The 13,361-nt window shown below is 28.9% G+C and overlaps 1 protein-coding gene across 1 annotated transcript; it reads left to right on the top strand.

The window, feature by feature from the left end:
* The first annotated feature begins 2,439 nt into the window (after positions 1 to 2,439).
* Positions 2,440 to 2,809, top strand: LOC107895944 (uncharacterized). The gene has a single exon (XM_016821134.2). It carries the CDS (start codon positions 2,459 to 2,461, stop codon positions 2,699 to 2,701), a length of 243 nt encoding a protein of 80 aa, XP_016676623.2. The 5' UTR covers positions 2,440 to 2,458; the 3' UTR covers positions 2,702 to 2,809.
* Positions 2,810 to 13,361: the final 10,552 nt, after the last annotated feature.

Here is a 13,361-nt window from a genome sequence, read left to right as displayed (position 1 = left end):
ATTAAATATATTTTAATTAAAATATATAATTTAATGAAATTCTTAATAATTAATATTCTTATATTAATTTACTCAAATCATAATATATGATACTGTAAAATATAAATTAACATAATTATTATTAAATATATTTTAATTAAAATATATAATTTAATAAAATTCTTAATAATTAATATTCTTATATTAATTTACTGAAATCATAATATATGATACTGTAAAATATAAATTAACATAATTATTATTAAATATATTTTAATTAAAATATATAATTTAATGAAATTCTTAATAATTAATATTCTTATATTAATTTACTGAAATCATAATATCTGATACTGTAAAATATAAATTAACATAATTATTATTAAATATATTTAATTAAAATATATAATTTAATAAAATTCTTAATAATTAATATTCTTATATTAATTTACTCAAATCATAATATATGATACTGTAAAATATAAATTAACATAATTATTATTAAATATATTTTAATTAAACTATATAATTTAAAAAAATTCTTAATAATTAATATTCTTATATTAATTTACTCAAATCATAATATATGATACTGTAAAATATAAATTAACATAATTATTATTAAATATATTTTAATTAAACTATATAATTTTAAAAAATTCTTAATAATTAATATTCTTATATTAATTTACTCAAATCATAATATATGATACTGTAAAATATAAATTAACATAATTATTATTAAATATATTTTAATTAAACTATATAATTTAAAAAAATTCTTAATAATTAATATTCTTATATTAATTTACTCAAATCATAATATATGATACTGTAAAATATAAATTAACATAATTATTATTAAATATATTTTAATTAAACTATATAATTTAAAAAAATTCTTAATAATTAATATTCTTATATTAATTTACTCAAATCATAATATATGATACTGTAAAATATAAATTAACATAATTATTATAAAATATATTTTAATTAAACTATATAATTTAAAAAAATTCTTAATAATTAATATTCTTATATTAATTTACTCAAATCATAATATATGATACTGTAAAATATAAATTAACATAATTATTATTAAATATATTTTAATTAAACTATATAATTTAAAAAAATTCTTAATAATTAATGTTCTTATATTAATTTACTCAAATCATAATATATGATACTGTAAAATATAAATTAACATAATTATTATTAAATATATATTTTTCTGTAAAGGAAAAAGAAATTTTCTTTCATATTCATCTTATTTATAATGTGTGACTTGTCATATAAAATAATTGTAATTAATGATATGCATTTTAATTGGCATAAGGTGTCAACGTTTGTATTTTTTTAGTTTTATCATTTTTTAGTTAATCGACACATTTAATTTTATATAAATTTGGATAAAAATAGACAAAGTTCGTGTAAACCGATTGAATCAACTTAATCAACACATTTAATTTTATCGATTTCAGTTAAATCAATTAAAATAAGTTAAATCAGTTTTTACTCAATTAATGAAATTCATAATCGAACCAGCCGGTTAATTTATTTTTAATAATTTATAATATGCAATAAAAATATAAAAAATATATATATTAAACCTAACTCAATTACATCCTGTTGAGTAATCAATAAAATTTGAGGTGGACCAGTTATTAAATTTTATTAATGAAATATTTAATTACATTAATTTATTCTTATTAACTGCAATATATTTTATTTATTTTATGATAAAGGAAAAAGAAAATATTAGTCTCATAGAAATAATTAACATATGCTACAACAGAGACCAGAGATTTATCAGATTAGTCCACTATACAGTTGAGTTTTTGATCTTTTTGTTTTGTTTTTTGATACAGACACCAGAGATTTATCAACTGTAAACGTGCAAGAAATTATATTTATTACAAGCACATATGCATAAACAATATGTTAGATTCGTAAGAAGCACAAAACATAATGAAACATAGCCTAAAATCAATCTCATTGAAAAGAATATATCCTTACGAGGAAAAAGGAACCTATAATTCAACAAGCAGTTATGTTCAAATTGAGATAAAAAGATCAATAAAGCATACAAAATCAAAAGTAACAAATCAAATGTGAAGTGATTCTTACTTTGAAATTTTCCAAAGCAAACCGACTATCAGGTGGTCTATTTCCTTTGTTGTATTTTCCAGTAAGCACTCCAGAAGCAAGCGGACTCCAACCTCTCAGCTAATCCCCATGCTTCCGCAATCTGTTGTGCAGACCACTCACTGCAATACCAAAAGAAAATGCATACCCTTATCAATTACATAATTCATTGCCCTCACAGTCTCCTCAATTGGAGTCTGTGTGTCTAGCCTTCCCCCAAATATAAAAGTGATGTATTCATGTCAAGTTTCCTGAAAAATAAAACTCCTAAAATTTAACAATGTAAGACTCCCAAAATTGATCAGAGAAAGTAAAAGGTAAATAAACAATGTCAGGGGCACAAGGAGCATTGCCCAAGGAGTCGAAGATGGCAACGATATATGAATCAATACAAGGAGGAGAGAATAAGAGCAAAACGGAGCTGAGGTCCAAGGAGGATGAGGGTGGCATTCAGGTTGATAGGCTGGAGGACAAGGTGAAAGATCCTACTGGCGAAGGTGGCCCTATCTTTGGCTCTCCCTCTCCCAACAACGATGACAACCAAGACTTGGGCATTATTGGCACAGCCTAGGCCTACCTTGCTTCATTTAGCTACCCTTCCCTACCTACCAACCTACTGCTATCTCCTTTTACATGTCTTATATAGTAAGATGTAATATATATATATACACACGTATGCTCCTACCACTACACCAAAATAGGCTTTTAGCGGCGCTTTTTTAGGCCTTTAGCGGCGTTTTTTAACGCCACTAAAAGTATTTGCTGCGCTTTGAGAAGCGCCGCTAAAAACGCCGCTAATGACAGCGTCGCTAACTTTAGCGGCGCTTTTCCCATAAACGCCGCTAAAGACCATGATCTTTAGCGGCGCTTCCCCACAAATGCCACTAAAGACCAAGACCTTTAGCAGCGCTTCCCCACAAACGTCGCTAAAGACCAAGACCTTTAGCGACGCTTTTCCCACAAACGCCGCTAAAGATATTGAGCTTTAGCGGCGCTTTTTCCCACAAACGCCGCTAAAAAAATATCGTTTAAAAAATATATTTTTTCAAATAATATTTATTTCTATGATAAATATTATATTATGTTTTAAGGATAAATAAAAATATTATTTAAATTAAATTTTCTACGAAAATTTTAACTTTAAAACTAAATATAAATATAACAATTAATGAATTTAAATTTAGAATTTAAAATAATAAATTAATAACACAATTAAAATCCAAAAGTTAGACCACTTAAGTAAAAATACAAATTTAGAATCAAAACTAAAATAAATAATATATATGCAAGGTAATAAAATATACAATGCATTTTCTTAATCAAGTAAATCTTGGTAATAAAAGATATAATACATTTACTTAATCAAGGAAATCTTGTAATGAACTCAAAGCAATGAGCCTTAGAGAAAAGCTTTTGAGCATGGCTTCGAATTTGAACCGCAAATTTGGCTCCTACATGCTCTGCAAGAAAATAAGAGTAACTTAATTTGTTCAAACCATAGTGAACATGGCAAAGATACGTAAATCAATTCAACTTTTTAAGATAGTTTTATAATGTTATAGTAAATTAGGTGTCTTATAATGTTATAGTAAATTATTAAAAAATACATCTAAAAAATATATCTCAACTTTTTAAGATTGTTTGTGGAATAAAAAAAGTACACTACTGATATATCTACTCACTTAAGTCAATATAGGTGGAAAGTATTCATCAATATAAATTTAAAATATTAGAACATATCATGCTTAAATTCCAGTTAAACCCTTAAGCCTATATTCTTAAATTCCAATTACCATCAACAATTGCAGAATCTCCTAATTAGCTTCTTTGTAGAATATTTGAACATGATATTCCATAGTCAGAATACATACATCAACAGGTTAAATCAAAGTATTAGAACATATCATGCTTAAAGATAATAATTAGATTTATCTAAAATCAAGCTCAATTTAACTAGTACTAAGTAAACCTATTTCAAGTTTTTTTTTCTGGGCAGCCCAATTTTTGGAAAAATTTAGAACAAACCTCAGGTAAGCATAAGTGAACGTTATGGATCCTTTCTGCCATGCAGAAAACATAAAACATTAGTTCAGAGAAGATATATACAATTAAAAATACAATAAATAATAAAACAGAAGAGTAATTTTACTATTGAAGTGTGATGAACTTGAAACTCAAAGCATACAGCACAAATGGTGATGCAAGAAATTCCTAATCAGAGTGTTTTACAAATGTTTTCACTTCTAGAACTTGTTAACACTTTGAGAAATATATAGGTGTTTGATTTACCCAACAGCTCTGCCCATGATGTATTTTTGTTGCAACCAACGATTACTAGATGTGTACAACATTCTGTCATCGTAGAGATTAGCGTCTCTTGATGAATATGTCCAGTCAAAAGATTAAAAAGGTTAGCATACTCAAGCAGTAGCTGTACATATGAAGATATTTAAAGAATGATCAACCACACACACACGCACACATATGAAAAAATGAGAAGAACTTGGAATGTATTTAAGACCATTCCACAAGTAAACAAACAAAACTATTTGGAAGTGTCCACTCTCCACTTCATTGGTGGGGAAAGAGATTTTAATAGTCAGAAAATATTTTCATGATTGATAATAAAAAGTTTAAAGTTCGTTGAAAACAAATAAACAAACCACAACTTGTATTTGCTCACATTCAACTAGCTTGATATCAAGGATATGCTACCTTTAGTGAGTATATCAGCTTCTTTGCTATATCGCTACTCATGAACCTGACAAAGCATAACCAAACATGCAATGTACTAAATCCAGCATACAGAATAACCAGGCGGGGACCCGTTAATTCAAATAATTTACAGCCATAACACCTATATAAATTTCAGAAAGAAAATGTTCAACCACTAGTACACAGCTCATGAACAAGACTGTTAGAGTTGACCATGGTGTTAACCTTATCAAAACTATTTGTTTCTACTTTCTAGAGATTTTCTACATCAGAACATGAGAACCTTCTGTCACTTGTCGTTCAAGCAGTTCAACATTTGGCAAATTTAAATTTATATGACTATCACAAATCAAAGCTCAAAATTTTTAAATACTTAATTTTAAATACATGTAAAAAATTGGCTCACTCGTTTGAAACCGGGTTTCATACTCCCAGATAGCACAACCACCACCGGCGACTCGCTCCCAATAATGCGCAAACATAACAAGAATAATTTAAACATACTCGATTAGTTTGAGACGTAAGCTTAATTTGATTAATTCCTCTAAATCGAATTCATTTTCTAGTCCGAGTATATCCAACAATTAGATTCACTTTTAATGCACATACTGAATGCACCTAATAAAAATGATTATATATATAAAAAAAACTTACATGAATTATGTACCAAATTGCAAATGTTAGGCAAGAAGCTAAAGCCAACAAGGAGCCTAAGACTTGATCGCCAACAGCAGCATGTTTGGCGCCAGTATGATGGTGTCCACCATGTTTGACTATGTTTATGTTGGTTGACCAAAGATTAAGTTCTTGAATTATTCTGGTATCAAAACCTATACACTAAAAAAAACAGATTATATGAGGAATTGTGAAAGTTACCTTTCAAAGATGAAAGCAAGTGGAGTTATACAAGCAGTGGCGAAGATGAGTCTGTAAGCAATGAGTGCTCTCATGCTCATTCCCTCAACCACAGCCAATTTATAGAACGCAATCACACCTGCAAAATAAAAATCAATCATCCAAGAAAATAAATATTGGGTCACAGACACCAAAAAGCTTCTGGTTACTCAAAGGGTCTGAGAGTTGCCTTTGGCTTCTGAACCTCTGAAACTGGACTGGAGCAAGCTACCAAGCTCCTCTTCCCCCGAATCACTACTAAATCGCGGCGTAATTGAAGTTCAATCTTTTCGATATTTCTTCTCCTCAGCTGAGGGTCGATTGGCCTGACACTTCCCCCAGGTGGGTGACTGCCCTTATCGTGATTCCCTCCTTCTTTCGGGTAAAGGTTAGAGTGATGAAGGGAAGGCTCGAGGTCGAGGTGGAGCTCCCACCATTCCCTCTTTTAGTGTTATCAAGTCTTCTGTGGAGGTAGGAAGCCAGCTTCTCCCTTCTTTGACGCTCCGCTTCAACATGATTTAGAGGCTCTTCTCTTCCATTAGTCGGTTTTCTCCCCTATTTTCGAGGCCTCTTTTCAGGCTCTACGACTGGACTACTATCGGCCTCCTTAACAACGGAAGCTTCAAGATCAGAGTGATCTGAATCCCCGACACCCCATTTGATTTCACCACACCAGATGAAGGTAAAATTACACTTGAAGTAAACGAAAGCATAGCTTCTCCGTTGCTCCCTCTTGAATTAGGCGACCTCTTCTTGTTCTCCACGGCGAACGGAGAGTTTCCTGTGAACAAATTCCCATTCCCACTTCTCTTACTCTCACCAAAATTCAATATCTCTCCAGATTCAGGTTTCAACAAATGAGAAGATGAATTCCCATTCCTCACACTGCTACTCTCATCAAAGAAGATGAATCGTCTTTGGTGCCTCCATTTTAGGGGGAAATTTGGAGTTTTTTCGTTTTTGGGTTTTAGGGGGGAAATTTGGGAAAAAATCAGCGCGAAATTTTTTAAGTAAAATGAATTTTGTGGCGTTTTTATAAAAAACGCCACTAAAAATAAAATTAAATCGTAAAATTTCACGTTTTGAAAATTTTCGTATTTGCGGCGTTTTTATGAAAAACGCCGCTATTGCTTACATTTTGCGGCGTTTTTCTCATAAACGCCGCTAATGATTGACTTTTTCTTACATTTGTATATTTAATTATTATATAATTCATATCAAATTTAAATAAATAAATTTTGAAATTTTAAGTAATATTTAAAAGAATTAGATAAATTTTAAAATTTTTATATAATTTTTTACGTAAGAAAACAAAAACAAAAACAAAAAATTTTAAAATATGAAAAAAAACTTTAAAAAACTATATTAATGATAATTTTAATAAATTAAAATTCATATTATCTCTTTTATTGTCAATCTGTTACATTAATTTATTTATTTATCAATTTTTTCAAAAATCTAATATTTAAATATATCAAATGATTTAAACCATTTAATCTAAATTTAGATTAAATATTTTTAAATATAAAAACATTAATTAATTGTATAAAATTTCATCATTTAACAAATCTAAAGTAAACCTTAAATCCTAAACCATTTAATATGTATAAAATTGATCTATTATCTCTTATATAATTTAAACTATAATCATAATTTTAATATATTAAAATTAATATTATCTCTTTTACAATTATATAAGAAATTATTTAATATATAAATTAAAAAATACCAATTAATCTAAACCCTTAACCCCTATCTCCTAAACCCTGAATCATAGAACATAACCCCTAAACCCCTAACCCCTCTTTTACAATTATATAAAAACTTAATTAATATATGAATTAAAAATACTAATTAATCTAAACCTTAAACCCTAACCCGACCCTAAATCTTTAAACCCTAAATCACTAACTCTTAACCTCTAACCTTTAACCACTAACCCCTAACCCCTAACTACTAACCCCTAAATCTTATTTAATATATAAATTAAAAAACACTAATTAATCTAGACCCTAAACCCTAACCCAAATCCTTAACCCCTAACCCCTACACCTTATTCAATATAAATTAGAACACACTAATTAATCTAAACCCTAAACCCTAACCTGACACTAAATTCATAAACCTTAAAATACTAACTCTTAATCTCTAACCCCTAACCCCTAAATTACAACCCTTAAACTAGAATCCTTAATCCATAATACATAATTCCATAATCTAGAAACCTTAAAATTGTAACTCCTAAACCGGCCTTAAATCCTAAATTAACCATATACCCTAAACCATATATATTAAACCCTAAACTATAATGTTAATTAATTAAATATTTTAAAATTAATATTATCGTCTCTTTTACAATTTAAGTTTTATGATATTTTATTTTACTCATAATTTAATATATTTTTCTAGTAAAGTAGTTTAAATAAACTGTGATTGAAAAATAATAATAAATAGTTAGGAGTTAGGACTTCTCTTTAATAAAAAATTTTTGTATTAAAAAATATTATTTGTTATCATTTAAATGTAAATTTGACCAATATATAATAAATACAACGAAATATCTATTTTTTTAACTTATAATAAAAAATAATCAAAAGCGGGCATTAGCGGCGCTTTTTCAAAAATGCCGCTAAAGGCCCAAGCATTAGCGGCGCTTTTTAAAAAACGCCGCTAAAGGCCCGAGCATTAGCGGCGCTTATTCAAAAACGCCGCTAAAGGCCCGAGCATTAGCGGCACTTCTTCACAAACGCCGCTAAAGGCCCGAGCATTAGTGGCGCTTATTCAAAAACGCCGCTAACGGCCCCAAAACTCAAAAAACGACGTCGTTTGGCTTAGGTTTTTGGCGGCACTTTTTGGAAAACGCCGGTAATGCTTATTTTTAGCGGCGTTTTCCAAAAAGCGCCGCTAATGCTCTACCTTTAGCTGCGTTTTTATAAAAGCGCCGCTAATGCTTGATTTTTAGTGGCGTTTTTTATCCAAACGCCGCTAAAAGCCTATTTTGGTGTAGTGTACATGTAATAACACAAAGATGTTGTTTTTCTTACTTTCTTTTTTAAATAAATGTATACACCAGTGCTCTGCAGTGGTATGGTGTGTTTTGTTGATGTACCAATGATTCAAATTAATTAATCTGCGTTGAAAAGAATGATTTGGTGTTTATCATGGCGTGGGGGGGTTAACACTTCAGGATTACATAGTGTTGGTTAAAATATGTCTATAGTGATTGTATTTTTTGAAAATTTCAAAGTAGGAAATTTAATTTATAGTGGTTGTATTTTTTAAAAATTTTATAGTAGGAATTTAATTCTGTGAAGAATAAGTTTTATTATAAAAATCATGTTTAATTTTTTATTTCAAAATCAAGTTTAAGAATTGGAGAAGTATAGGGACATTTTAACCCAAAGTGTTTTCAATTCAGTGGTTGCCATTCACTTCGCAGAATTGGCAAACTCACATAAATGGTTATTGTTTCTTGTAATAAAATATAAACACAGCATTTCAAGAGAACGATTTTGGTTTTCTCTTCCACGTTTTAAATTACATGTACATGTAATTAGATGTAACTTAATCAAGCAGCAGACATGAAACACCAAACAGCAAATAGAAGCTAGTATGTAACTTAATCAGGCAGCAGAATGTAACTTAATCAGGCAGCAGACATGAAACACCAAAGAGCAAAGAGCAAATAGAAGTTATTTCAACAGACAACTGTGAAGGATACAAGATAGAATCAAAATGCAGGAGAATTCAAAATTTATCCCAAAAAAACCCTAATTTCAACAGACAAAACCCACCATAGTTGAAGAACACAATTCTGTTTTTTGTCGACAAAACAATCATGAGAAAGAAAATTAAAAATCCAAATTAAGTAAAAAAGAGAAGAAACACTTGCCGATTCTGTTGATGTTGGCGAAAGATGCCAAGATGCCAAGATGAAAGTCGACGAAAGATCTGAGCGGGTGGAGGTTTGGTTCACTGGCAACTTCTGTTGATGTTGGGAGGGAGAGGGAGAGAGTGGGGGTGGAGATCGATTTCGGCTGGGAAGGGTAAAACAGACACCGATTAGCTGATCCTTGCTTTTGGAAGGGATTGGGAATCGGTGTTAAAGCAGAGAAAATATGGATTACATCCGTAACGTAATAGGAGTGTATTAAGGCAATACACTGAACCAAACATGAGTTTATGTGGGGCCCACAGATTAGGGGTGTATTGGCATAGCCAATACATCCAACCAAACATGCTCTAAGTGGTAAGTTGAAATTTTAAATATTACGGAATTAAGTTTGATTATAATTAAATGTGGGTTTTTATTGATTTAATAAAAATACAAAATTTGATTGAGTTTTAGTTCGATTGGTACAGATATTGTTGTCAATGCATGAGAACATGGGTTCGAGTGTGTTGAAATACATTGTCCTCCTATTTATGGGTTGAGAATGGGCTATAGGTAATTATAAGTATTATGTCAAAAGGAATAGATATGATAAGAACCTATAATGATTTTTAGTAAATTCACATTTGAATAATTGTTAACACTAGTAAAATTTTGATTATAAATATTCATTTGGTAACTATGTAACAAAAATATGACATTAACTTGAATTTAATAAAAAATTTTAACAGTATTAATAGTTAAATTTATTTTTTAATAAATTTGAAAAGTAACAAAATTAAGAAAAATAAAAATAAAAATAAAACTAAACTTTAAATTTACCGTTAACCTAAAATATAATATATTGTACACATACATTATTTTTTTATAATATATATTTTTTGTCTGATACCAAATGCTGTGTGATGTGTAGCAACTGCCGAAACGTGGGCATTGCGCAATGCAAAATGGCTCCCTCCATGTATGGTAATTAAGAGAGTGAAGCATGTTGCAACTTGCAAATGTAGGCCCCAATTCTAAGACCATCAGGAAAAAAAAAAAAAGCAATGATCGATTGCTACTGCAGTCAACTTTGGCAGTAATGAACTCGTGCTTTTGCCTGTTCTGTTTTTCCCACTACCAATGGCTGTTCTGTTTCGTGAAAGTAAGGTGCGTTTTGAAAAATGAGTTCAAAACTGAAGACCTAACAAACCACTTTCCTCCAAAGGACACGAACATGTTCAATAAAGATGGCGCTGTCTGTGTCGTTGACTATTTATCCACAGCAACCGCAACTGCTGTCAACCCTTGCTGTTTTACATGCCTTTCTTGGTTACATAAATGATTCATTTTGGCTAGCGGCCTTAATGTATGTATTAGGGAGAATATTAACATTAAATATTTGTCGTAAAACAGAATAAAATCATTAATCGTAATCGTAGTATTCTTTGTTTATATAATATATTATATTCTATTAAATTTATGAAAATAAATTTTGCGTGAGAATATTTTAAAAAATTATTGATTAATTTGAAAAGATTTATCATAGGAGTGTTCAAATTTCGGTTAAAATCGAATTAATAGACCGAATTGGTTTAATTTTGTTAATCGATCTAATTCGGCCGGAAATCGGTTAATGATTTTTTAAAAGTTAGGTTATCGGTTAATTCAATTGAAAAAATCAGATAATTAACCGAACTTAATAATTAATAATACAAATTATATGTGATTTTAATTTAGATAATTCAATCAAATAAACATCATCAATTTTTTTTATATATTTTATACTTGTTTTAACAAAAAAAATTTGGTTAATTCGGTTAAGCGATTGAATTAACTGAAAAATTTCAGTTTAGTTTATTTTTTTTGAAAAATTTCGATTTGATTAACGGTTAAAATATTTAAAAATTTAATTAATTTAATTAATAGTAGTTCGGTTCAATTAACCGTACCAACACCTCTTATCATAACATGTTAATATCATTAAGTACTAGTATGTAAACAAGAATGATAAATGAAGATATTTTCTATGATTTTGAGTTGTTGAGAGTAGAGTGTGGAAGTGTGGGTCATGGCCCATGGGTGGATGTTGGGCTGGGGTTCAGTCGCTTGAGAATTTGACAATGGAGGAGCCATGTCTCACGTGGTTTGTGTTTCTCATGAGTCAATTTGTGTGAGTGGTGTGGTGAAGGTTCAAATGACCGTACATATTGACTCATAGTGACTATAGTTTGACAACTATTATTTTTCATTAATTTAATATTCATATTTGAAAAAAAAATTATATTCATATATCATTGAGATCAATATAAATTAATATTTAATTTTAAAATTAAATTAATCATGGATGTAATGATAAATAATTTTCGTTATTTAAATTTTTGTTTACATTAAATTTTAAATTCAAATCTTACTAACTTTTTTCTCTTTAACTTTGATTAAAGAGAAAAATTCAAGGTTAAAATGTATTTTTATTATCAATCTGTCTGTTCGTCATAATATTAATTTTCATTGTAGTTATATGAATATATTGATCATAATTCTTGATTGTAATTATAATTAAAAAATTAGAATAAAATAATAAACCCAAAATGGATATATAGTAAAAAAATTAATTTATTAAAAAAATAGAAGAGATTAATAAGAAATCTCCAATGATGTATTCTTATTCTTCCTAAATCCACTAGATGTTGGTATCTCAATAGGTATCAACATGACGGGAAGCAGCAGCCAAAAAAGGCAAGCAAAGGAATAAAGAGCAAGTTCGACAAAATTATTAATCATTAATTAAATATTAATATACCACTGACATGTTATATAAATTAACATTTAATAATAAATTGTTTGCATTGTTTAAGTCATTGTTAATATTAAGTCTCTAAATTCAAATTTGCGTAACTTTTTCCCTTTCATCTTTATTAAAAACAAAAATTCAATTCTAAAATAAAAAAATTAAGATAATTAGATTTGTTGAGTAATTTTATCCCGTGTTCTTTTAAAGAGAATATTTGAGTATTTATACATATTATCATTGTTCATGATTTGACTCTACTATTTAGGGTTTAAGATTTTAGCCTCACTAGATCGGCATGTGTGAGGCATACAGCGAGAGGACAGCAAGGGTAACTCGCAGTATCAGCTTGCACGAATTGAGGAGAGTTTGCAGTCTTAGTTTGCCATACCTAAAGAGCTCGCATGTGGGGGATTACGAGGTTTGGCAGGCGACCCAAAACAATACATGTGCCTGGCATGCTCGAAGTACGCTCAGAGGGTCAAGTCTATGAACAGTAGAGTCAAATCATAAATAGTGATAATATATATATACTCAAATGTTCCCTTTAATGGGACACGGAATAAATTTACTTAACAAGATTCTTTTTAGAAGCAATCAAAACTAAATGTATTTCGATTATTAATTTGTGTGTTTGTGTATGATTAATTTTAATTTTAATTATATGGATATATTAATTGTAATTTATTATTATTATTGTAATTAATTTTTTTTAAATAATAAACCCAAATATGGGTATATAACCAAAAAAAAAAATTAAATAAGAAAATGTCAATGATGTATTTTTTTTTAAAATCCACTAGATGGTGATATCTCAAGAGTTATCAACGTGAAAGTGAAGCAGCAGCCACAAAAGGGCAAGCAAAGGAATTAAGAGCAAGCTCGACAAATATTAATAAGAATTGATTTAAGATTAATATATCATTGGCATATTCTTTCAAAATTGAATATAATTTAATA

The sequence above is a fragment of the Gossypium hirsutum genome, chromosome A05, assembly GCF_007990345.1.
Source record: "Gossypium hirsutum isolate 1008001.06 chromosome A05, Gossypium_hirsutum_v2.1, whole genome shotgun sequence".
Lineage (NCBI taxonomy): Eukaryota > Viridiplantae > Streptophyta > Magnoliopsida > Malvales > Malvaceae > Gossypium > Gossypium hirsutum.
This window is presented reverse-complemented; position numbering and strand designations above follow the sequence as displayed.

Excerpts from the sequence above, each read along its gene's own strand:
- LOC107895944 (XM_016821134.2), top strand. The coding sequence starts at position 2,459 with ATGTCAGGGGCACAAGGAGCATTGCCCAAGGAGTCGAAGATGGCAACG.